Below are 27,063 nucleotides of genomic sequence, written 5' to 3'. Positions count from 1 at the left end.
GAATTTTAAGTGTTTCTAAAGGAATAAGCTCATGCTCATGCACCATTTTGCTCGAGAGCTTGAGTCTTTATCCAATCATATCATATGTGCAAAGCACATATCGGTGCATTTTCGGCACATAAATAGTAGCTCCGATCGGCATTGAAATTTTGCAACCTCTTCTTAGGCTGATGTCATGCTGAAACAACTAGCAACGCAACGCAACGCAACGTTCCAATAAGATTGCGTTGCAACGCATTGGTATGTCATGCTGGCGCGACCTGTCACTTTGAAATTCCCTACAAATCATCACTTCTCTACATCTGATAATGCTTTGAATCGTCTCCTTTCTTTCGGGAGCTATCAAAAACTCATCAAATCACGACCCGGATTGCAAGAATGCCGAAATTTGAACAGACAAAATTCCTTGTTTTTTTTGCCGGAACTAAGAATTCATGAAAATTTTCTCGCCGATTAAGATAATTTTTAGTTTATTATCACAAGTTCGGACAGATCTTCGTACTATTGTGCTTAAAACCCGGAATCACTGCTTCAAATCGAGAAAAAACAATATTCCTATTGGATTTCCTACTAGTCGCGCTACAAAACACATTGGCATCAGATTGGTCGCGCTATACAAAGCGACCAGTATGACAGGTCTGCGCGATTTCCATGGAGATCAAATGAGAGCTGGTTAGTCGTGTGAACGTTGCGTTGTAGGTCGCGTTGCTAGTTGTTTCAGCATGACATCAGCCTTAGGGTATATACTAGAGTGCCCCAAATAATCCGATTTTTGAAAAGTTATGCGCGGATCCCGGGAAGGGATCGCTCAACGAATCGAATCCATTTGCAGTCTGAGGATAAAATATTTGTCATAATTTGGGCTTCAAGAAAACCCGTTTTCAAAAAAAAATACGGCCGAAGGAAACCAAAGTCATTGATGAAAAACTGGTTTTTCATGTTTCTTCCAAACAAAATGTCTCAAAATTCCATACAAACTTCAGGCTCGTTGAGCGACCCCTTCCCGTTACCCGATCTGGCCCAAATTTGACATTTTATTTATTTATTTTTTTTTTTGGTTACTCAGGTGGTAAATTCGAAGAAGGAATTTTACGGCCCAAATTTCGCATGAGATCTTGCACTAGGTCTAGGATCAATTTAAGCCTGCAGCGCATAACATTGTGAATGGGGATTTGAATTTCCCATACTACTTTGGAGTAGTCTAGTGTATATAGATTAGATGTTTTCAAATTTGTCATCCAAACAAAAATCAAAGAAAAATGAAAGCTTTGGAAGCTTTTTTCGACTTTGAAATCTGAAAGCTTAAACAAAAACCATATTGGAAAAATACCGGTGGATATAAACCAACCTTATCGCAGGGTGGCCAGCGGGTTTCCATTTTCAAATTTCCGATTTTTTCCCGGTTCCTCATAAACCGGAAGAAAAAAGGAAATCAAAAATCGTACGATTATTCGTTCGGCGCGTGTAAGCTACTACCTATTACCAGATTGTTGTAATATTCCTTCTTAAAATAGTGGAATTCGATTTAAGTTATCCTCTAGTGATATACACTTTACCGTAAGTTAAGGAAATAACATTCGAACGGGCCTGAATCCTAATTGAATAACTTTTCTGAAAAGTCCACTAAAGAATACTAGCTTGATTGAATTTACCGCAGCCTACAGTGATTATCGTTTGTAGAGAAGTATATGTTTGTAAAACAATTAAACAATTAGTTATTGATCGATATTTCATAGGTTGCAAAGAATTGCATAAACCATGCACGAAGATACATACAGAGTATTATAAACTAGCAAGCCCACTAAATTGTTAGTACCTAACCTCAAATTTCTACTGAACTTCCAAAGGATTCATGATTTTCTCTCATTATATTGTAGCTTCGAAGTTTTTTGTAAACAAATACAACACTTCTAGCGTAACATTTCATAAGGGCGAAACTTGCAGTTAGCTCGAGACGTGAAAAACGCGTTTGAAATTGCGAAACATCTGATCAAATCCTATTTAAGAAATCGGCCACTTTTTGTTCAAGAAAATCAAGAAATGTGCATTATATTCACTTATTATTCGTTGATTATCAAGAACATAAACTTTTTTCACTAAATTTATTAATAACAATATTTTCAAGTTTTGCCTTTTTTTGTTTTTGATTCCAGTTACGCCTGCTAGTTTCGCCCAATTGATCGGCCGTTTTTGTTTTGGTTTTGTAGTTACGCCTATTGGTCCTACACGAAAAATCTAGACCGGTCTACTCAGTTACGCCTATAAGGCATTTCCCGACTTGTCAACCGAACAGCTGATTTGTCATGTTTACAATTTTCGGCATCTGATGGTAGGGTAAAAATAACAACAACACTACGCATGTTCAGTGGCCGGATAGCAACCATACCAAATTGGCGGTGGAATAGAAATGGTTATGCAAAATTCTTAATTTTTTAAACTAGCTAGAATTAAAAAAATGTAGACATGACATAATTTGAAGGTAATGTTGATGTTATGTAATGTTAATTTGAAAAAAATATATCTTTTGAAGAAATAATTTAACAGTGCTAATCTCCCAAGTTCAAAATGGCGACCAGTAGGTGTTTACATTTTTCAAAACAAAAACAATATGCTACCCTACCACCATCTGTCTCAGGAAATGCTCTATTGCCCCTACACGAAAAGAAAAATTTACCCCATTTAGAATAGGCGTAACTTCACGTTCCAACAAAAATGCATCAAAAGGAAATTTCGCCCAATTGAATTTTATTAATGTTTCGAAAGTTTTAAGTGATTTTAAGATTAATCCACGTTTATTAAATAAAGTTCAGCCGCGTACATCCAGAATGACTGTTAACTCGATTTGTTTAAAATTGGCAGTTTCGCCCTTTTGAAATGTTACGCTAGACTTTCAAACTTAGTCCGGGCTTTTTCTGCTCTGTATAGCAACAATCATCAACGATGAATTTCGGGTGAATTACGGATCTCTAAATCAAAACTTAACAACTTTAAGTTAGGATTCATGATTCGAATTTTAACTGATTGATCCTGATTGTTATTCTATTTTTTATCTCTGCGATTTTGAGAACAGAATTCGCTAAATTTTATTCCTCCTAAGTTTTGTTTTGATTTTCGTCTTGAATATTGAGTAAGGTTTCATCATATATTTTCATTTTTTTTTTCAGGCCTGAGTTCTGGGTGCTTGACTTTGGACTTAGCATGTTTATCTAAATTCTGCAATCCTACCAGAACAATTGAATATCGTTATTAAAATTTTAATTTTTAAGTTTTGATTCAAATTTTGAAAATTATTCCAAGGCTTGAATTTACTTTTCAAATTTAGTTTTTTGATGTGATAATTTCTTAATGTGATTCGTAGCTCATACATTTTTACGATTTTTTTAAAACATTTTTTCATTAAGAAAGAATGCGATTACCAGTAAAAGCGCGAAATGCATAATATAATCACACAAACATTTCGTATCTCGTTCTCGTTTTGTGCATTTTATTAACATGGTGGCCACTCATTTTGAATTTTGCTTATTTATCGTATCTTTCCCCAAATTATCTTATAAATTCCCGACTCTTCGCGCTTTTGGCGATTGTTTAAAATTTGTTAATTTTAAAATATCAAAAATAAGTAAATTCACAAAAAAAATCTCAATATATTTTGGAACTCGAACACTTCAGAGCACTAAAAGGTATACGCTGATCTATAAAAATTTTGATTTTTCAAGAAATTCTCGTCGTTTGCCCACATTTTCTCCATGTCATTTAGATCCCAATTTTATATCGCTTTTGAGAAAAAAAAGTTAATATGAATTAAATTTAGAACTCAATAGGTTTATTTAGAGAAAAAATTATCCATAAAGAATTTTCCCGGTTTTGATTTGAAATTCCCGGTTTTTCCCGGTCCCATTTCCAATTCCCGATTTCTTCCCGGTTTTCCCGGTTCGCTGGCTACCCTGTCATCGGTAAAAAACTGGTTTTTAATGTTCTACTGGAACAAAATGTCCCCCAAAAAAGCTACTATAAAAAATTTAGGCTTAGTACGTGACCCCTAGACGTGGTCCAGTCTGGCCCGAATTTTGAATGGGACCTTGTGCTACGCTTAGGATCAATTTTATCCTGTTTGGATTTTACCATACCAATTGTTCAATTAGTACTGTGCTGCGAATTTCTTGCTTTTTTGTGCAGTGTGCATCGAAATTTATTCGCTCATCGAAAGTGATTCCCAAAGAATAAGGCTCGTTTCTAGGTATATGATATTAATACCCCATCTACCAAAACTTTGAACTTCCAGGATACATATTTGATTTTTCAAGCCAGATGTGGCTCCGGAGACACCTCTCTGGAGCCATTGTGTATCCGATTGATTAATCCTTTTTTCACGTTACAAGCTTTCAAGATATCAAGCGATGCAACGTCCGCATGATGTTTTCACACGTCGGTTGAGTGTGTACTAGTCCCATATCCTCGACGAAATGCATTCTGACTATTGACTATTACTTTTTTTTTTTTTCAAAAGAGTGATTATTTTAGAAGGGCTTAGGCTTTGTAGAAATGGTGGAAAAGGATTTTGCCACTAGACTTCAGCATCTGGGGTACTTGCTAGGGAAGTTGGGCATTCGAGGTTGGACATATTTGAACACGTTTGGTGAAGATTTGAGACGAAATGCCGAACTAAATCGTGCATGCAGCTTGCAAATATTTCAGAAAGCTTCTACGGGGCGTTATCAAACACCAATGAGAAAAATTTGAACTCAAGTACTTAGTTTGTAAAATAATATTGATTTTGATATTTCTTTTCTGCGAATTCCAACGGCAAGAGAATCTTCTTTATTCAATTATCGTGTAGTATCGTTTAGCTCTTCAATTCTGTAAGGGATGTTTGGATCAAGTTCAAGACCCAGTCGCTTGATCGTTGGACTCCGTTGTTTCCGATTTGATTCCATTTTTTTTCTAATGTTACAAATCAAATACCGAAGCCTTGATTTTGAGGTGAATTTTTCAAAATGTCAAGCACTCAAATGTGAGTCTAAGTGGGGTTGATGAGGTAATACAACGTTCGGTATGACCTGTTACTGACGCCTAATGTAAAATGTGTTAAACCACAGATTCATATCTAGACCTGAATCGAGCGATCTAGTCTGAAACAGTTGGCAGTTAAAAGATTACCATTTAAATGAAATTATCATAATTTACATATTGAAATCTGAATAATCTTGATCTAAAGTATCATGTAAACGAAATCGTGTCGTTTGAAATAATTCTATCTATTTTTTCAATGTGTTGAATTTCGTGAGATAAACACTGAAAAAACAACACAAATTAATTTTTTTCATGACTGGCCTAGCTTATTAAAAAAACGCCCATAACACCAGCTCGGAATCAATCAATCAGCACCGCATCGACGAAATCAGCTGTTGATCAGCACTCGTTTAGGTGCAAAATGAGGCGGCTTCTTCACGCCATTTGGTTTTAAACAAAACAAAATGAAACCAGCCTAAATGTATCGGACCCAACCCAACATAGACACAAAAATCGAAGCAAAAAAAACTATTCACAACAAAACCACCATGCAGTCTAGTCAACCATTGCCATCTGCTTCACGTGCTAAACCAGAAGTCAGGCTCCGTCTGCTGGATGTCAGAAGATAAGGGGGCAGGTACATGCCACGCGAGCTTCCTCTAGAGGTGCTTCTGAGTTGCAATTTTGCTATCACACCTTTCGGATGGCTTTGATTTAGTTTGAAAAAGTAACTGCCCATCTCGATGAGAAACCGGGTGCTCGAGCTCAAATCGAGGGAAGCCGAGCGTGGCATTACTTGCTAATAGTTTTCTGGTGAATTTTGTGAAGCGATAAACGCCTAGCTTGATTATCAAAACAGAGCCGATGTGTTTATCGGTGTTACTCGGAATGACTGGCTCTTTTACATCGTTTGACGCGAATAATCGGGCGCTCTTACAAGTAAAACACAAATAACATAATAGATCGAGAACCAATCAAGTAGAAAGAACAAAATGCGAGAATTTCAAGAATCGAGAAAGGTTTTTAACTTACATTTTAACCCTTTAATCATCGCTCCAGAGTGTCAATGCAGACATAATAGAAAGCATCCCAAAAAAAATTTCTCTTTAAGCGGTAGCCTATCATTAGGTATAATTAACTATTGCTGGCATATGTATTAAGAGGCCAACCAATGAAAAAGTTGTGAAAATTTCACAACAGTGTGTAAACATTAATGAAAAAAACTATTTTTTTAACTGTTTTAAAATTCTGCAAAAAAAAAAATAACAACGTTTGTAAAAGTATTTTCAATATATTAAGCGCTTATGCGGATAGGACAAATGTAACCGACTCAGATGGTGCACTGGGTAAGATATCGGACTAGCAAGGCGAGATGAGATGTTGCAGTGAGTTCGATTCTCACTATATTTTTTTGGGGTAACCATAACCATTATCCAAAGGATGAAAATCCCATAAAATGTTTTTTCTTGTTTCACTTGAATGTAGTGATCATGCATCATTTTGCTTGGGATCTCGAGTGTTTATGCCAGTAGTGCTTTTCCAGTCATATCATCTTTGAAACAGTACACTTTTCAGCGCAGATAGTGGTTTTAGAGGTCGCAAAAGGAGGAAACCCTGGATCTAACTCTCCAGATACTAGTGTTACGGGAGGGGAGGGGGGGGGGGGTATTTTGGAAACTGGCATCCCTGCCTAATCACTTTCCGAGAGGCCGCTGACAATTTCAGTTCAGTGACTGATAATTATCGTCAATCCTTCTCTCTTTTGGGGGACAGTTTGGTAAAAAATTTCCCGGAACAATTTTATGATAAAACTAGCTGACCCGGTGTGCTTTGCTACACCTTTCAAAATCGAATGATATTTTCAGAATTTACTCAAATTTTTACTGTTTTGTTGGCATTATTTTAAATCAAATTATAACATAATTCATAAGCGACCGCTATAAAATGAGAGCTGCAGCTGGAGTTTCGGATGGCAATCCAAAAATAACTTAAATTTATATTCTGAATTTTGATCCATAAATTTGTGTTAAAGATCTGATAATTTTAATCTGTTTCTTTAAGCTTCGCCCTAAGAAAGGAGGGTCTCAAATAAATCGTACGCAAATAATTCAACTCATAAAATATGGTTGTTTTGTTTGATATATTCTGGATTTATGCTAGAAAACTGATAAGAGACCCCCCCCCTGTCCTTCCCTCTCTCCCTGCTGAGGGGGGGGGGGGGGTGTTCTTTAATAATCATACCCATTTGATTCATTCCAAAAAGTCTTTTTGTTTCAAATATTGTTAAATTGGTTGATAAGTTTTTAAGCTGTACAACAAAATTTATATGGAACCCCCTCCTTTTTTCTCCTCTCTACACCGTAAAGCGAAAGGGTCTATAACAATCGTAGAAACATATCTCGTAATTTAACCAAGTACCTTTCCATGCCATTTTTATTCCATTTGTTGGCTTCATTAGCATAAATTGAGAACTAATGCTAACAAAATTGTATTGGGCTAACCTCCCTCCTCCTATGTACCTACTCACTGAATAGAGTCAGTGGTGTGTCAGATAATCATAGAACCATACCAAAATGATTTTCCATGTTAAGTTTTGTCCATTCCTCTCCTCTTCCCTTCCTTTATTCCCAATTTTATCATCCCACTGCAAGAAAGAAATTGTTTGACGTAAAAAAAATTCTCGTATTCAAATACCATCCCATGCCAAATTTGGTATTATTTGCGTTGTAAATTCTTGAGTTATGCATAAACTTGAAAGGAAGTACCATCCCCCTTCCGTTCTCCCCATTGAATGGAGGGGTGAGAACATAATATTCATAAAAGTATTTTTTTGTTCTCAAATACTTTTTGATACCAAATTTTATTTCATTTGCTCTATTAATTCCCGAGTTATGCAAAAAAATTGTATGGAAGCCCCCCTTTCCCCCTTTTTATCTTTCCGTTGAAAAAAGGTGGCGCTTCAATTTATAATAGAAACATTTCTCGTATCCAAATACCCTCACATACCAAATATGGTTCAATTTGCTCGATCAGCTCTCCAGTTATACTGAAAATTGTAAGGGAAACCTCTTCTCCCCCTTTTCATCCACCTTTTTGAAGGTGTGAGGGAGACGAAATATTCATAGAAGCATTTCTCGTACCCAAATATCATTCCATGCCAAATTTGGTTCCATTTGTTGTTGTAGTTCTTGTGTTATGTAATAAAAATTTTATAAAACTTCCCCCCCGCTTTCCTTTCTCCCCGCTGGAAGATGGAAGGGGTCTCAAACAGTCATTAGAACATGTCACGTTCCCAAACATCCGCCCATGCCAAATTTGGTTCCGTTTGCTTGATTAGTTTTTGAGTTATGTAAAAAATTAAAAAGAGGGCCCCTCCCCCCTTTCTTTCCCTACTGGAAAGAGGCAGGGGTCTCAAATAATAATTGAAATATTATTCGTATCCAAATACCTTCCCATGCCAAATTTGGTTTCATTTGCTTTATTGGTTTTTGAGTTATGTAAAAAAAATATGAAAGAGGCCCCTCCCCCTTTCAGCTGCAGGGAGGGAGGGGCCTCAAATAATCATTAAAATATTTTTCATATCAAAATACATTCCCATGCCAAATTTGGTTCCAATATCTTGATTAATTTTCGAGTTATATGAAAAATTGTAAGGTATCCCCCACTCCCCCCTTCCTATCACTCCACTGAGAGGAGGGAGGGGTACCTTATATTCATTGAAATATTCCCCGTTCCCAAATACCACCTCATGCCAAATTTGATACCATTTGCTTGATGGGTTCTCGAGTTTTGCAAAAAATTGTCTTTTATTTGGGAGGCCCCTCCCCCCCTTCCTGTTAGGGGGAGGGGTCCCAAACCAGAATAAGAACCTTCCCCGGCCTCCATTACTACCACCTGCCAAGTTTCACGTAAATCGGTTTAGTAGTTTCTGAGTCTATAGGGAACAGACAGACAGACAGACAGACAGACAGACAGACAGACAGACAGACAGAAATTCATTTTTATATATATATAGATAGTGTTAACTATAGTTAAAAATAGCTAGTTCAGTGTAGCTTTCTCGATCCGGTTAGCAATCGCGTTGTGTGTTAGAACCAGAGCAACAACATCGTAAAGTAGCAGAATATTTTATTGATTTCGTTATAAGTATGAGCGATGCTTGAAAAGTATAGCCAGGCCTAAAGGGTGTCCACGATGAAATTGCTTTTTTTTTCTTTTTGATAGGAGTTTAACCTGTTAAGGTCATTCTTCCTCGCTGATGAAATTGCTATACTATGAAATTGCTCTAACTTTTTAAACGTTGGGTAGAATTTAATGAAAATTTGGATGGATTTAGTTCATAGTGCATTGTTTACATCCTGCAAGTTTTAGTACTGTGATCAAAACTCGCGGGAACGGAGTCGAAAGAACAGCACGAGAACAAGGATCTCTCGCATCGTTCCATCGTTAAAACGTTGGGAATCGTGAATTCCACGGTGTCGCGAGTGATTAAGCGGTTCCAGGTACAATTGACTACCGATCGGGAGCCCAGAAGTGAAGAAAAAAGTATTCCGTAAAACATAAAAAATCACAACCGCGTTGTTGGGGCCTTCAACCGAAACCCTCCGTCCGGGATGTGGCTAAGTAGCTGTACCTAAGCCGAAGTTTTGTCCAGAAGGCCAAAACTAAGGCTGGGCTTCGAACGTTCAAGGTACAAAAGGCCGGTAATCACGACGAGGAAGCAGAACTACTCCGCCAAACCCCGTGCTAGGAAATTGTATCTCGACATGCTGACGAAAGTTGAATGCTGCATCATGGACGACGAAAAATATGTGAAGGCCGACTTCAAACACATCTCCAGCATCCTTTTTTCACGGCCAAGGATAAGTTCAGCGTTCCGGAGCATGTCCGCACTCAGAAGACGTGCGAATAAATTCCTGATTCTGCAAGCCATCTGCACGTGCGGGAAGCGGAGTGTATCTTTCGTGACCCAGGACACGATGAACGGATACGTGTATATGAAAGAGTGCCTCCAGAAGCGGCTGCTTCCTCTTCTGAAGGCCCACAACGTCTCAACAATCTTCTGGCCGGATTTGGCCTCATGCCACTACTCCAAAAAACGTGCTGAAATGGTATGCGGACAATAAGGTCAATTTCGTGCCGAAAATATTCAACCCTCCCAACACTCCGGAGCTCCTCCCCATCGAGAAGTGCTTGGCGATTATGAAGCAGCACCTTCTTAAACGACCTAAGGTAATTTTTGAAAATTTGATGGCAATCGAATGAAAACTCGAATTTTGCGAATCAATTTTGTTGTTTGTTTGTTTATTTTATTTAACGACCGTTTAACAGCTTTGGTCATTCTTGTCGACAAATCAATTTTGTGTGTGGCAATTTGATCGTGGACACCCTTTAAAGCAATCGCGAAGAAAACACATTGTACTTAACCTGAATTACCCTAACTTGTTCGTGTGTTAAAATAGCAGCTGAACACTTGAAGCTGTGGAAAACTGCTACCAAAAATCAGCGTTTTTTTTCTAAACGCTCGAAACAGTATTAATAATTACAAAAATGACAAAAATAACAAAATTGACAATGAAGATAAAAATAAGAAAAAATAGGAAACTTCAAAAATGATGAGTATAATTAAAATTGGAAAAAATGACAAAATTCACACAAATAATAGAAATGACAGAAATGACAAATTAACGAAAACAATAACAATAATAGGGGAGATGAGGGCATAACGAGCACCCGAGGCATAATGAGAACTACGCTTTTCTACGAAAGTGCGTATTTTCTTAAATAAATTTTCATGAGGATTTGTTTCGTACTTTCTATAGTATTAATTTTTCACAAAAAAAGGAATCTCCTTATCATCTTTACAGAGATATTTAAAAAAAACTAGCTTGGTTCTCAAGTTACGAAAATATTATAATTTTTGAGCACCACGAAATAAGCTCTTATGATCTTAAAATAACCTTGATCTATAATGTACGCACTGCAACATGATGTTCACATTGTTTCTCAATTTTTACCATCATAAAATTTTTGATTTTTCACTTTTATCAATTTTAAAACAGGTTTTTACTTAAATTTGTTGACTAGGGGCATATAGAGCACCATATTATCGAGGCATAATGAGCATTTTCTGCCGTAGAATCTAGCAGCGAATAAAAATTGATTTATAGCGCCACCCCTTGACTAGTTTTCATCCGACAATTTAGCCTATTGGTAAGGTGTCGGAGAGGTAATCAAAAGACTAGAGTTAGATTTCTGTTCGAGGTGATTTTTTTCCATTCACAATTCATGATCGATTTTTTTATTGTTACATTATACGGCTAGTAGCATCATCCTCCGAACAAAGCACTTAATGTATGAGCGTGCGTGAATTGTTTGTATTCTACAAACAGACCTAGATTATTTTGTCATTGCTTTGTTTGATGAATCTACGACTCACCTGACTTCATCGAATTGAATTCGCTGCTAGATTCCCCGGCAAAAACGCACATCTTGCTCTGATTAATGGTGCTCATACTGCCTCAGGGGGGGTTCTCATTATGCCTCCACAGTGGTTGGTTTTCAGCTTTTGGCAAAATTTTTTAAAATGCATTTTTTAACGTTTTCATCTAGTTTTTCACGTCTCAGCCCGTTAGGGAATAGGCTTTTCAAGTGTCTGAACACGAAACAATAATGTAACCTCCATATTATAGCTATTTTCTATGGTTAAATAACCGTTTTCCGTAAGGTGGCCATTATGCCCCCATCTCCCCTAAATGTGAAAAAATTACAAAAATGCGAAAAATATGCGAAAAGAAACGTATAAGAAAATTGACAAAATTTATTTGGCGTTTTAAAATTCGAAACAAGTTGCCGTTTGGCGTTTTAAAATTCGAAACAAGTCGACACACCCTAATGTCGGCGCAGTTCTTCGTTAACCTTGAAGTCGTAATTAAACTCTTCAACTCTATTCGTTTTCTGATGAAAATTCCCGTTTCGGTAAAATTACCAACTTTTCGATTAAAATTACCGGAACTCCGACAAAAGTCACAGAAATGTTTAAATTACCGACATTTTAGTGCAATTAATGATACTTCGGTAAAAAGACAGATCTTAATAGAAAATTAATTTATCAATGAGAAAGTTTTATTTAAGAAAGAAGGGTTTTATAAGAGCCACTTACCCTCGTTCTCTTCGTCGATTTTCAGCGCCTTGGAGATGTACTCGAAGGCCCTCCGGTGATGATGCTTCTGCTTGGCCAGCAGCGGATCTCCGGGACCAGGCCCAACCTGGCTCCCGCTAGCAGATCTTTGCACCGACATCTCTCTAGCGTCGGGTCCGTTCAGTAAGACCCCGCTACTCGAGTACTGCAACGGGTGAGGATGTCCCTGCTGCTGATGTAGTTGCGCGTCGTATTGCAACTGAATCGCGTGCTCCGGATTTTGCTGGTGTTGATGATCCGGGAGCTGATGGTGTGCAGGTGTGCGATTCTGCAGCTGGTTCTGATCGTTAATGACCACCTCGAGACCACACTCTTTTCTCACCGGTTTGTAAACAACTTTGGTAGTGAAATTATAAATGTACCGAAAAATGATGAACAGTTGATAAAGTAACGAACGCAACACGTTGAACACAAAGATAACGGGGAACGAAATAATGTAAAGATTTTGCTTGTGCACGGAATCACATCTCGGGCCACTGGTGCCGCTTCCTACCAGGGACGATGCGGAAGTGCCTTCGCCTCCTTCGTTGTCGCTGGCTTCGTGCTGTTTGCTATTGATGCCACTACTGGTGCGTGATTTCTTACTCGGCGATTTGCCAGCATTTCCCAGAGAATATTTGTTACGAACCATCAGGTCAGGTCACTGGACACGTTCCCCTGTTTTTCTTACTATCCGGTTTGCACCGAGATCAAGGACAAGGAATCAATTCACGACCCCCGAGTCGCCCAAAGAGTGCCAGTACAAAATACCAAAAACAAATTTCGAAAACGGCTACGCATACAACTGCATGCAGAACAAGTTCCGAAGAAATCCCCCAAAAAAGGAAAAGGGATATCCTAGCAGGCGCAGAAGATAAGGCAAAATTTACTTGTCTGGGGTTTGGGGCTTACACTAAACGCTTCACATAACGACGAAAAAAAAAAACTCAAAGCACTCTACATCAGATTCTATATTTCTTCGAACACAACAATCTCGAGTGGAAAACTACCGTCTCGAAAATCAGGATTCTTCGCGAAAAACGACACTACTTCCGGTTGTCTGGAAGATCCCGAGGGAATAAACTGATACAGCTACGATAGAACTATTTGTTACACATGATTTTTAATCCATATTCACTAATCTACGCGACTGCGAAAAAGGCTCCACCAAGGGAGTGAAAAAATGAAAACGGCAGACCCCCAAAACACCACACAGGACGAAGTGAATGAAACGAACGCCTAAACACTAATGTTACGAAATATCACGAATCGAAAATCACCTTCGGGAAATCGGGACACAGACTTTTGTTCCCCCGCAGCCAGACGGTGGAGCGAGCGGGATAGCCGATTTGAATCGCGCAGTTTTTTGTTTGATTTTGTTGTGACAGTTGATTGCCACAGTTGACTAAGCAAAACAACAAACACACGCAACGCACGCTCCCGATTTTGAACTCAAAATATGGCGAAAATTTAGCCCCCTAGCGGCGGCCCTGGGTTGCCAGGTGCCCAGATTTGTCTGTAAAACACAGACTTTTGACCCTTCGTCCAGATATTGGTCAGACAAAGATTTTGCCCAGATTTTTTTTCAGAGTGCCCAGATTTTAGACTTTCAAAATTGAGTGATGAAATTTATAAGTCTGTTCAATGAAATCTAGTTGAAATGGGTCGAAACAAGTAGAAATGGATTGACAGTTGATCACCTGTCTCTTTCCAATTGATTTCGGCCGATTTCTACCTGGTCGAAACGAATTCTGCTGCTGAGCTGGATTGGTTTCGACTAGTTTCAACTTGCTCCATTGAACAACGACCTGACTAGTTTCGACCAAAACATTGACTTGTTGAACATCTATCAGTTGACAGAATACCATGTTGAAAGCTATTTTTACCAACGATTAAACGAAGCTAATATTATGTCTGTTCAATGAAGTCTAGTCGAAACGGGTCGAAACAAGTAGAAATGGATTGACAGTTGATCACCTGTCTCTTTCCAATTGACTTCGACCGATTTCTACAAGGTCGAAACGAATTCTGCTGCTGAGCTGGATTGGTTTCGACTAGTTTCAACTTGCTCCATTGATCAACGACCTGACTAGTTTCGACCAAAACATTGGCTCGTTGAACATCTATCAGTTGACAGAAACCAGTTGAAACCAATTTTTACCAACGATTTAACGAAGCTAATATTCATGTATCGGATATGAGATCCGTAAGTGCCAGATTATACTAGAAATCTCGCTTGTTAGTATTGGCATTTTTCCAATCATTCATTAGAACTTTTTTTTTTCAAATAAGCTCGGCATGGTACGTGGTAGGACACGGTGTTTGGTGGGTGTTATAATACAGTTCTCTGCTCAAAAATAACCCGAATACTAAACCACAGCAACCTATCCCCAGCCCCTTCCCTCCGCTCTCACACTTCGTAAATTTTTTGTGTGGTACCAAATTTGGGATCTTCCTCGTGTACAGACATGCACAGACTTTTTTTTCCAAACTGTCCAGATTTTTAATCCTCAACACCTGGCATCCTTGGTGGCGGCTAAAAAGGCAACACTGAAAATCAATAATACCCAAACTTGAGAACTCCCCAAACCCGAGTTCAATATTGACAACTCAAGTTTGTGAAAAGGTGGTTAGACCAAGTGGAGCGTGATCTGGCGAACGTGGGGTGCCCGAGAAATTGGAGAACGGTTGCCATGGACCGAGTGAATTTTAGGAATTATGTTCGTCAAGTTATGTCGTGAGACGGAATACTATGTAAATAAAATAAAATAAAGTTTGTGAAAAAATCACAGCTTGTAAACACGCCATACTTGTCCTTCAAGCGGAAAACTGTTTTTTTGGGGGGGTTTTTGTTGTGAGCGAATCTGATTCTATTACCTCATCGTGGTAGATTTAGGTTTGGGGGGTAAGTTCAAAGCAGAGAAATGTTTTTTTTGGGGGAAAGGTTTTATTTCCGCTTCAGTCGCAGAAAGTCTCGCATATACGATGATGTAGTTGCCTCTCTCAACAACTCTCCGATGGTCGAGCGGTTAGCAGCCTGAGATGGTAATCGCAGTGCCATTGTAGGTATGGGTTTGATTCTTGTATTAGATTTTGGGGGATGAGTTCTCCTTTAAGAGTTTAACTTTGAGCTATGCCACCAATAGCCAAACCTGTAGGGAGGAAGTTTCATTCGGGTTGGCGGGGAAAGTTCTCAAGTTTGGGTATTTTCGAGATTTAGTGAAATTTAAAACATGTCGGAGCAGGGCGAGTACAGCTTCGAGTGTCGGGACCCCGCGATGAAAAAAAACAGGGTTTTTCAGGACACCATTAAATTGATGATAATAAAATGTCGCTCTTCTTAGATTGTATAACAAAAGGCGATTGTATAACGAAATAAAGGTACTGAGGACCCTTCAAATTGAAGCAAGAAGAACCTTGGCTGACCCGATGTTAATATCGAAAAGCATTATTTAAACATTATTTGAACCGAAGATTATCATCGGTTAAACAGGTTAAACTATTCCACTAAAAATTTGTTAGTTGTTCACACCACAATAAATTTAGTTATAATTTAGATATTCTTTGAAAATCAGGACAAATCAGGACACTTTTAAGGCCATTTTTTAAAAATCAGGACAAATCCTGAAAAATCAGGACACCTGGCACCCCCGGAGTCGGTCGATATTCTTTCTGTGTAGAAAATACTTATTAAGGAAAACCCTAAATTTGAGATATTCAATTTAACCGTGAAGTAAATCGTTGAATCAACTGTGGCACGCCCATGCTGCTTTGTTTACATTTATGTGCGTTCGATCGGAAATCGAAATCAAAAACTGAAATTTGTAAACGGCTCTTTAAAACCTGATAAATATGTCGTCATCCGAAGAAACACAGTCAAGCGAAAGCGATCAGGAACAAGATAAATTCAGCATCCACAAGGGGCCCAGTGAAGAAGAAGAGAATCAAAGTTCCGACTCGAGCCAGGAAGACGATGATGAAACATCCGATGAGGACGATAAGGTTTGGAATGGATTTTTTTTGTTTTCGACCTACAAATCTAATTGAACTTTTAATTTGTTGCAGCCCAAATTAGCAGATGAGGACTTCCGGCAGATGTCTTTCCAGGATTTGTTGCAGCTCAAACGTAGACTGGGTTCGAAGGTTTACAACGAGGCTGTGTTCGGGAAACATAATTTGGAGAAGAAAAAAGAAGGACCTCAGAAACCGAAGGAAACAAAAGGAAAACGTAAGATTTCCTCCGCGGCCAACAGTAGCGATTCTGACGGACCACCGGAAGAGGTGAGTGCTAAGCGAAAAGTTCCAGCTTTGGGTGTGTCGGGCAAAAAAGCGCGAAAAGCGGAGCAAGAACGAGGCCGAGATCCACGATTTGACAGCCGACAGGGCTATTTCAGTGGCCGCAAATTCCGGGAGCAGTACGGTTTCCTGAACGACATGCGTAGCAGCGAGCTAACTAAACTACGGAAACAGCTTTCCAGAACGGACGATCCGGTCGAGACCGAACGTATTAAATTTGCCATGCAGCGAACACAAAATCAGATGCGCGAATTCGAAAAGCAGAAACTGCTGGACCGGAAACGGGTTGAGGAACGGCAAAATGCCCGAAAAGCCATCGACGAGGGCAAACGACCGTTCTACGAAAAGCAAAGCACCAAAAAGGCACGACAGCTGCTGGAAAAGTACACCGAACTGCGGGAAACCGGTAAACTGGGCAAACACATCGACAAACGGCACCGAAAGATTACTGCCAAGGACAGGAAAAAGTTGGACTTTGAAACGTAGTCACTGATACGCTAATTTGTTTTTTTTTTCGAATAAATTAATCAGAGTATGTATAAACGTTAACAGGTTTGAAAATCAGAATTATGTGGAAATCCTGGAAACTTTAATTTCAAGCACAACAAGATTGAAAGGTTCAGTCGGAAGAAATAAAACAAATGAAAAAAAGATTCTTCATTTGAGTTATTTGTTAGTGTTATTTTATAAGATGAGAATTACACTCCCCAAGCAAGCGGAAATCTGAGAGTCTATAATTTGACTTTTACAAATTGGGTAATTTTTACAAATTACTTTATTCGTAAATTTTTCATTATTGGCAATGCATGTCAGAATATTTTTAAGAAGTTCCCGGCGTTTTCTGAAAACGCCTGAATGTATGATATCAATGTTGCTGCATATTCTCAACAGTTGAACACACGCTTTTATCTATGCAATATGCATAATGCAACGCGTGATTTATTCAAGCAAAAGATTTCCTCGCATTGAATTTCGAGGAACATCAAGGAGCAAATCCCTTTATAAACTTTAAAGAAACAGATAAAAAAAACATGAAATAACAGAGAAAGAATGGTGATATCCAAATAACTCCATAGAAAGGCAAGCATATTTATCGTCTACAACTAATATATTGAAACAAAGACAAACCTTTCTATCCCATCCGAAGCATCCTGGCTTCCCGTTTCTCCTGCAGTTCTTTACGTTGCTCTTCGACCACTTGCCTTCGTTCTTCCAAAAACTTCTGATACTCGAGCGGGTCTAACTCGTTCACAATTTCGATACCGCACGTTCGGGCCACTCCGACCAGCGCTTTACACATCTGTTCCAACGTAAGCAGCGCATTCGGCGGATCCTGCAGCTTAATATTGGCAATCTCGTACAGATGTTTTCGAGTTATCTTCCCGGCTATTTCCTTGCCCGGGTTCATGGCTCCCCGCTGGATTCCGGCGGCTTGTTTCAGCAGAAATGTGGCCGGCGGTGCGTGTATCACAAGGTCGTAGCTTCGGTCCGATGTGACGGCCACCCGACAGGGCAGCGGGATTCCCTCCTTGTAGTCTTTGGTACGTTCGTTGAAATCTTTGCAGAAGGCGGCAATGTTGATTCCTCGCTGGCCCAGCATCGGTCCCAATGGCGGCCCTGCAACGGCCATCCCGGCCGGTATATTGGTACGAAGTTTGCTGCTATGGTTCAATTTGTCGACGGCTTTCTTGAGTGACTTCAACCGACCCGCGGCTTTGGACATTGTCGATCACTAAAAAAAATGTACACTGATTAACTTCCAATAAACTCAACCATAAAACGTGGCTAAATTAGTTACAAATTTCTTAAAAAATCACTTAATTTCAATTTAAATTAGAATTGTGTAACCAAATCACGCTTGCTTTGTTTATGTTTCAAAAATTCCGGTCGAGCCCAAATAATCGATGAAACTGTGAAATGTCAAAGTATTTCGTCGATCAAGCGGATGCATTTGCAACACGCTAAACTTATCTTTTTCGAATTTGTCTTAAATTTACGACAATTTTACTTTTCTGTTTTGTAATTTCTTTATTTCAAACGGGTCATCGGAGGCAATTTGCTCAATTTATTCATGTGAATGACAAAAATGACAAAATGGAATAAAATGACAAAAATGACAAAAATGACAAAAATGACAAAAATGACAAAAATGACAAAAATGACAAAAATGACAAAAATGACAAAAATGACAAAAATGACAAAAATGACAAAAATGACAAAAATGACAAAAATGACAAAAATGACAAAAATGACAAAAATGACAAAAATGACAAAAATGACAAAAATGACAAAAATGACAAAAATGACAAAAATGACAAAAATGACAAAAATGACAAAAATGACAAAAATGACAAAAATGACAAAAATGACAAAAATGACAAAAATGACAAAAATGACAAAAATGACAAAAATGACAAAAATGACAAAAATGACAAAAATGACAAAAATGACAAAAATGACAAAAATGACAAAAATGACAAAAATGACAAAAATGACAAAAATGACAAAAATGACAAAAATGACAAAACTGACAAAAATGACAAAAATGACAAAAATGACAAAAATGACAAAAATGACAAAAATAACAAAAATGACAAAAATGACAAAAATGACAAAAATGACAAAAATGACAAAAATGACAAAAATGACAAAAATGACAAAAATGACAAAAATGACAAAAATGAAAAAAATTACAAAAATGACAAAAATTACAAAAATGACAAAAATTGACAAAAATGACAATTATGACAAACATGACAAAAATGACAAAAATGACAAAAGTGACAAAAATGACAAAAATGATTCGACAATTGAAAAGAGATCAGAATATGATAAAAACGATAAAAATTACAAAAACGACAAAAATGATAAAAACACAAAAAAAATAACACCCAAAAACAAATAATGACAAAAAATTATCATAAAATTACAAAGAAAATTTCAAAAGTTACAAAAAATGACAAGAAATAACAAAAAATAACAAACATAACAAAAAATAACAAAACTTTGATAGAAAAAGACAAAAATGTCGAGAAACGACTAAAAATTACGAGAAATGACAAAAAATGAGAAAGAACAAAAAAATTATAAAAAATGACAACAAATCACAAAAAATTACAAAATATGACAATAAAATGAAAACAAAATGCAAAAATAAATGACAAACTTTGGAAAAAAAAAATACAAATTATTACGAGATATCAAGGAATATTAAACGAAGGTTGGAGAATCTACTGGAAATTTTCCACTTTGTAAGCATGTTATTCTAGATGGATTCTTGTTCCTCAAGATCGGTTCTAAAAAGTTGGATTTTCGAAAAACTTTTCTATAAAATAGTCTATTGAAGTTCGAGAAAATGGTGGATTTGTCCAACACCAATTTGCAAAACTTTAGAATTAGTTCAATATAAAGGGTGATACGGTCAAAATTTGGTCAAGGGAAAACGCGTGTAAATCGGTGAAATCGTTTATTTAAAAAATCATATTAAATTTCTTTTTCAAGTTTAATTAATATAAAATTCAAGAAAAATATTCAGTTAGGCTTCCGCTTAACCATGCCGGGCCTTACGCTTAACCCCTGCCATCAGATTTTACTTAGTCCACCTTCTTCGCCGCCGAAAGCCAGTTTGCCAGGTTCCGCTTGACAATAGCCCAGTATTTCTCAATAGGGCGAAGCTCTGGCGTGTTGGGACGGTTCTTGTCCTTAGGAACCACCTGCCGTTGTTGGCGGCGTACTACTCCATGGCCTTTTTACCGTAATGGCAAGATGCCAAATCCGGCCAAACTAGTACGGAACAACCGTGTTTCTTCAGAAAAGGCAGCAGACGTTTATTCAAACACTCTTTCACGTAAATTTCTTGGTTGACAGTCCCGGAAGCTATGAAAAGCCACAGATACAGATGGCTTGCCAAACCAGATATTTCTTCGCGAACTTTGACAGTTTCATGTGCTTGAAAATATCTGCTATCTTTCCCCTTCCTTTTGCTGTATAAAACTCCTGTCCCGGATGCTGCTTGTAGTCGGCTTTGACGTAGGTTTCGTCGTCCATTACCACGCAGTCAAACTTCGTCAGCATCGTCGTGTACAGCCTCCGGGATCGCACTTTGGCCGTCGTATTTTGTTTATCATCGCGATTTGGAGTCACTACCTTCTTGTAAGTCGATAGTCCGGCTCGTTTTTTGGCTCGATGCACGGTTGTAGACGATACACCCAGCTTATTTGCGGCATCTCGGAGAGAGAGGTTAGGGTTTCGCTTGAAACTACCGGCAACTCTCTTTGTCGTCTCAGCGGCTTCCGGTTTTCGATTTTCCCCCGATCTAGACTTCCTGGCTGTCGACAAACGTTCCCCAAACACTTTAATTACATTTGTAATGGTTGATTTGGCAACTTTTAGCGATTTTGCTAGCTTTGCATGAGAGTAGCTCGGATTTTCGCGATGCGCGAGAAAAATTTTGATACGCTGCTCTTTTTCCTTGGACGGCATTTTGACAACTCAAGAGTGAATTCCAAAATCAAAATAGGAGCAACATTCTACACACACACACACACCTTCAAAATGAGGGGTGTTTAGGATTTTTAAATGCAAAATTGAAAGAAATACGTCAAGTTGATATTGACCAAATTTTGACCATATCGCCCTTTTTTACAGCTGTTCTCTATGGTTAAATAAGCGTTTTCCTTAAGGTGGCCATTATGCCCTCATCTCCCCTAAACTAAGTTGTTAATTGATGTACATAAAAACACAGAGAACAGAGTTCGGGCTGGAGCTCAAGACGTGTGTGAGATTTCCAACCTAAGATTCAAACCAATTCGTAAGTTGACTAACATCCATAAGATGTCGCTACCAGTACACTTATTTTTTTCCTTTTTTCGACACGCTTATAAATTAATACTCATAGCTTATCTTAAAGGAGGCCAGTGCAATATACTACAGTAACACATGTTTTTATGTAAAAAAAATTAAAAACATCTTGATTTAAAAAAAAAATGCAAATCATATTCCAATCACACTTTAATCGCTGTCATATGTCTCAGCATATGCCCCATATTGTTCTATCAATATTGGCGCTGAATTGAAAGTTGAATTCCAAGTTTTGGAGTTTGACCTGGGATTTTACTATCATTAAACAATTTCCTTAAACAGAAATTGTGAACATAAATGTTATAATTGTAAATTATGGGTCGATATTCCGGTTGATGTTACCTGAGATTGATACATGAGGACTTGTAACTCAGGATAAGTCATCAGAAGAAATGAATAAAGTTATTATTAATCATGATTTCTATCGATCTCAGGTAACACCAACCGGGATATCGACCCATAATTTACAATTATAACATTTATGTTCACATTTTCTGTTCTAGAAAACTATTTACCGATAGTAAAATCTCAGCCCATACTCCAAAACTTGGAATTCAACTTTCAATTCAGCGCCAATATTGATACAACAAGGCATATGACAGCGATTGAAGTGTGATTGGAATATGATTTGAATTTTTCAAATCATGATGTTTTTAAATTTATTACACAAAAAATGTGTTACTGTCATATATTGCACTGGCCCCCTTTAAGATAAGTGATGAGTATTCATTTCTAAGCGTGTCGAAAAAATGGCAAAAAAAATTGTTGTACTGGTAGCGACATCTTATGGATGTTAGTCCACTTACGAATTGGTTTGAAACTTACACACAAAATTTCTGAGGCCAGATTTTAGCAAAATTTTGCTCAAATTTGACCAGCTAGAAATTGAGCAATCAATTTAGCAATTTTTTCCTGCTAAAATTTTAGCAAACAAGGGCAAAATAAGCCGCCGGAAAATTTTACTGAAATTTTAGCAAAAACCGCGTGAAAAATACCGGGCAGATTTTTATTTACAAAATTTATTTTTTTTTCTTTCGAAACGCAGGGAGGGCATCAGATTTTACACAAAAAACACAATTTTTTTCCCTTTTATACTTTATTTTGGATTTCCGCTTAATTTCACAACACAACACTTTTTTTACTTTGATTTTCTTCCGGCGCCTGGACTGAGATGCTCCGGATGTGGGTAGGATTTTTACCGGTGGTTTCGCAGATGTTTCTATCGTCGTCTTACCGGAATCAACAAAGTTCCATCCTGTCAGGACTTTGCAACTTCTCTGGCGACTCCCGGGAATTGGTGTTGTATCCGCTGGTAACGGCAACCTGGTAGAAAAAAAAACACTTGAAAACCCGTAAAATCCATCAGTGTCCAGATGGACTCTTACCTGTATGCTTCCTGTGTAGATCAGGCCACCATCTCGTCGTCTGTTTGTTCACCAAAAGCATCCTCTTCTTGAAATTTTCGTAACTGCACGTTTTGTTTTCTTTGCGGCGGGGAAGACGGCTGCTTTCCAAAAAAACAGCGGCTAACAAAATTAGTTTTCGCTAAAATCAAGCAAAATAACCTTTTTGCTATCGTGTTAGTTAAACAACCCTTTTTGCTAATCGAAAGTAACACAGTATTTTTGCTAAGTGGAGCCTCGAAAGTTTTGTGTGTACACACAAAATTTTCGAGGCCGGAAATTAGCAAAATTTTGCTCAAATTTGACAAGCTATAAACTTAGCAATCAATTTAGCAAATTTTTCGTACTAAAATTTCAGCAAACGAGAGAAAAATTTAGCCGCTGCAGTTTTTGCTCACTTTTTTAGCAAAAACCGGTAGAAAAGAGACCCGGATCTGAAATTTAAAAAATTATAGTTTTTTCTCTGCAAATTCTAAGGGAATGTTTTATCATTAATTAGAATACACGAATAACTTCACTTTTAATTTATTTTTCACATTTTTTTCAGAACTTTTCGTTTAATTGAAAGTAATTAATTTCGATCCTGGGAAAACACCTTCCGGCAAGCGAAATGCCAAGGGCCGACCCTCATAAACGAATGCACCTGCGTTGTGCCGGATGCAGCGCGTTGACATGCCTGTTGTGGTCCCTCTTTATTTCCTGACTGATGCAAAAAAAACCGTTGTTTGCCGGCAGTTGCAACCTGGTAGGAAAAACAAACAATTTGGTATTTAAAAATCGGAAAATCTGTTCACTTCAAGATCTGCCCTTACCTGTACGCATCCGGTGTCTATTTGGCGACCATTTTGTCGTTGAACTAGCCACCAAACGAACCGCAAGCATCAAATTATCGGAACCGCGATGGATCACTTCGGTTTGTTGTTTTTCTCCCAACTGGTGGCGGCTGCTGTATTTAAACAAAGCTATCTGTTATCTGTGATAAAAATTGTATATGGTGAACCAGTTGGATAAAAATCATGCCAAACAGTTGAACACTCAATAATTACCAGCTAGATCTTTCTAAAGCTAGATCATTTCGGCACGTTTTAGCTTCAAAATGACACTGCATTCAACAATTAAATATAAAAAAACATAACGGGCTTTAAAGGACAACCAAACTCAACCAACATAATCAATTAGAGGCCGTACAACACAATCAAAATGAAATCGGAATTCATATAAATTTTCGATGCAATCATTTTTGGACGTCACAAAAAAAAAATCCAATATGGCTCTCGGCACTACCTTCTTTAAATATTCGTTGATAAAAACTGACAAAAATGACCAATAATGACAAAAATAACAAAAAAAAGACATAAAACGAGGAAATATTACGAAAAAGACGAATAAGTGACAAAAATTATAATTAAAAAATAACAAATCACGAAAAAAGCCAAATCAATAATGACATAAAATGGCAAAAAATAGGCAATCTCATAGTTTCAAACTTTTTGTTAGTGTTTTTACTGCGAAGAATTATGAATCTACGGAAGTTTGCCAATTGAAATCACTTCCCTTCACCTTAAGTTTGTGCAAGCCAATTATTTTCCGTCGATGTCACACTGGGCACATGACACTCATGGTAGGCAACTTGCAAGTTAAGGCTGAAATCAATGCTGCTACGTTCTTATCATTCGAAAGGTTAATGTTATTGTTTTGAAGGTGTTATGTGCAGAAGAAGCGATAGAAAACTAGTTTCCACAATAACTTTCAACTTGCGCTTCAGGAAATATCGTTATCCAATTATTCAATGGTATTCGTTTGCTGTGCCAAATTGTCATATTTAAGCTGACGCCAGCTACAACTGGTACGAAAATTGCGTCTCAAATTGGAAATCGATTTTACGTTTCTTGACATGGTTTAGAGTTTAGAAAAATGATTATTTTGTGTTTCCTTCTCACACTTGTTTGCGTGATACAGAATTAAAATCACTTAAAATGATGTTTTACGGAAAACTATGCAGAATGATTGAACGAGTGTCGCCAAATATGATGCCAAAAAAACATAAGCGCGAGATTAGAGGTTTGATTGAAATAACCTTCAAATTTCAAATTTTGTCATTCAAGTTGAAAGATCAGAAGACCACGATCCTGATCAAATTATAATGTAGATATGTTTATGCGAAAGAAAATTTCACAATCAGAAAAATACTATGAGGTAAAGGATGTACACGATGAAATAGTCACACTATGAAATTGCTCTAACTTTTTAACCGTTGGGTAGAGTTCAATGAAAATTTGGGTGGATTTAGTTCATAGTACATTGTTTACATCCTGCAAGTTTTAAAGTCCTGTGATCAAAACTCGCGGAAATGGAGTCGAAAGAACAGCTCGTGCGTGATAAAATCTTGCACATTTATTACGAGAACACGGATCTCTCGCATCGTTCTATCGCTAAAACGTTGGGAATTGCGAATTATACGGTGTCGCGAGTGATTAAGCGGTTCGAGGAACGATTGACCACCGATCGGAAACCCTGAAGTGAAGGAAAAAGTATTCCGTACAACACCAAAAATCACAGCCGCGTAGTTTGGGCCTTCAACCGAAACCCGAACGCCTCCGTTCGGGATGTGGCTAAAAAGCTGCCCCTAAGCCGAAGTTTTGTCCAGAAGGCCAAAAAATAAGGCTGGGCTTCGAACGTTCGAACGAAGGTGCGTTCTAGACCCTTTGTCCCACATCTAGAACGCACCTTTGAAACTTTCCATAAAATATGCTCTTGGCTCAATTTCAACACCTGTAAATTTTCTTCTACTAAGCGTCTGCTTTATCTATCCGTAATTTCTATCCGATCTTTAATTCTTCTATCAAGAATTTATCATCTAACGTTCACCGCAATGCCATTAAACTAGCATATAAATAATTTACCAACGGTGACTATTCGTTAAAAAAGATTAGAATCATTTGGCTTCGGGGGGTTTAAATAAGGGGTAAATATTCAAAAAATACAGTTCAAAAATAAAAAAGTTGTCAAAAGTTGTGTGAAAACAATAAGTAGCGCTGCCGATAAAAACGGAATCCGAAAAACAGACAACACATCGCTTGAACTGGTTCAGCAATAGGAAAGCTTCACCAGAGCCATGCGTTCTAGACTTTTTGTCCGATTGGGAAGCACGTGCTTTACCAATCCATCGGGTTGGATGTATGGGTGAACGTAATTGCGCCTCTCGCTGTTACTTCTCTCAGCCATTCAACTGATGTGGGACAAAGGGTCTAGAACGCACCTTTGAAACTTTCCATAAAATATGCTCTTGGCTCAATTTCAACACCTGTAAATTTTCTTCTGCTTTATCTATCCGTCATTTCTTTCCGATCTTTAATTCTTCAATCAAGAATTTACCATCTAACGTTCACCGCAATGCCATTAAACTATATAGCATATAAACATTTCTGAAAGAGTGGCAGTGTTTATAATCTGAATTTTTCTTAAAATTACGAATTAAATTGTTCAATCATTGGATCACCGAAAACTCCAATGTTTCAATTATCGAACGTTCAATCTGCTAGCTCAACCAAGATCGCCCCTGCAAAGCATGCTATCAAGCGAAATTCCCCTGAATGTATACAATGTTTTCCAACGTTTACGTGTGCAGTAATTGAAACACTGACTGTTCAATATTTGAATCAACGTGTTCGAAAAAAAACGAAAAAAAATTTTCAATTAAAAGACTTAAATGATGGTTTTGAAATTTCCGCTTAAAAATCATAGCGATTCGAAGCTGTGGAGCAAGCTTTAGCTACACTATCAAAATTTCATCCAAAAAACTTTTTGTTATTTTTTGTGGGCCACAAATTCGCTGAATCCCAAAGATGGTGTACAATTTATAGTGTTCTTACCCTACTGCAATGTCTTTACATTGTTGTGCATTTAACTTACACATTGTCATTTAAATTCTACGTTTTTTCGAAACTTGTGAATTTTAATAAGAGCACCTGTACCCGTGATCTATTCTTGGGTCCAATTTATACAAGAATTGAACCAAAGAAATAAGATCCGATCCAATGAAAAAACTGGCAACTGCACTCGTGTTCCATTAACTGTCAAATGGTTTGGAACTGCATCAAATTGGATCCAAATCTCATCATTTTTGGATCAATCCTTATACCAGTTCTAAAAAAAGTTGAGTTGAAACTGGTATAATAAATCACCAGTGCAGTTGCTCGGGTCGGAATTTTGGTCTAAACCGGCTGTTTGGACCACGGATACAGGTGCTCTTACCGCCCCCAAATTTCAAATTTACACTCACCACCCCCCTGGAAGCTCTCAACGCCCTCCAGG

General features: G+C 37.8%; 3 protein-coding genes across 4 annotated transcripts in view; 1 reads left to right on the top strand and 2 right to left on the bottom strand.

Annotated features, from left to right (window-relative positions):
* The window catches only part of LOC129738032 (spastin-like), a 66,322-nt gene extending 52,894 nt beyond the window's left edge, over positions 1-13,428 (bottom strand). The window contains exon 1 of the mRNA XM_055729205.1: positions 12,173-13,428. Coding sequence (XP_055585180.1) covers positions 12,173-12,842 — 670 coding nt within the window. The 5' untranslated portion in view covers positions 12,843-13,428. The remainder of the gene's footprint in view (positions 1-12,172) is intronic.
* Positions 13,429-15,954: 2,526 nt separating this feature from the next.
* LOC129738842 (ribosomal RNA processing protein 36 homolog) lies at positions 15,955-17,120 on the top strand. The gene is made up of 2 exons (XM_055730147.1): positions 15,955-16,192; positions 16,256-17,120. The coding sequence occupies exons 1-2, from the start codon at positions 16,043-16,045 to the stop codon at positions 16,970-16,972; spliced, it is 867 nt and encodes a 288-aa protein (XP_055586122.1). The 5' UTR covers positions 15,955-16,042; the 3' UTR covers positions 16,973-17,120.
* Positions 17,121-17,575: 455 nt separating this feature from the next.
* LOC129738976 (39S ribosomal protein L11, mitochondrial) lies at positions 17,576-23,814 on the bottom strand. 2 transcript variants are annotated; one of them, XM_055730327.1, is made up of 2 exons: positions 23,796-23,814; positions 17,576-18,218 (listed from the first exon to the last, which is right to left on the bottom strand). In XM_055730327.1, exon 2 carries the CDS (start codon positions 18,207-18,209, stop codon positions 17,619-17,621), a length of 591 nt encoding a protein of 196 aa, XP_055586302.1. In that variant the 5' UTR covers positions 18,210-18,218; positions 23,796-23,814; the 3' UTR covers positions 17,576-17,618. The 2 variants fall into 2 exon arrangements, with proteins under 2 accessions (XP_055586302.1, XP_055586301.1); XM_055730326.1 differs by lacking the exon at positions 23,796-23,814 and adding an exon at positions 18,285-18,422.
* Between the last annotated feature and the right edge of the window lie 3,249 nt (positions 23,815-27,063).

Source organism: Uranotaenia lowii, chromosome 1 (genome assembly GCF_029784155.1).
Source record: "Uranotaenia lowii strain MFRU-FL chromosome 1, ASM2978415v1, whole genome shotgun sequence".
In the NCBI taxonomy this organism is placed as follows: domain Eukaryota; kingdom Metazoa; phylum Arthropoda; class Insecta; order Diptera; family Culicidae; genus Uranotaenia; species Uranotaenia lowii.
The sequence above is the reverse complement of the archived record's forward strand: the minus strand, read 5'-3'. Positions and strand labels throughout refer to the sequence as shown.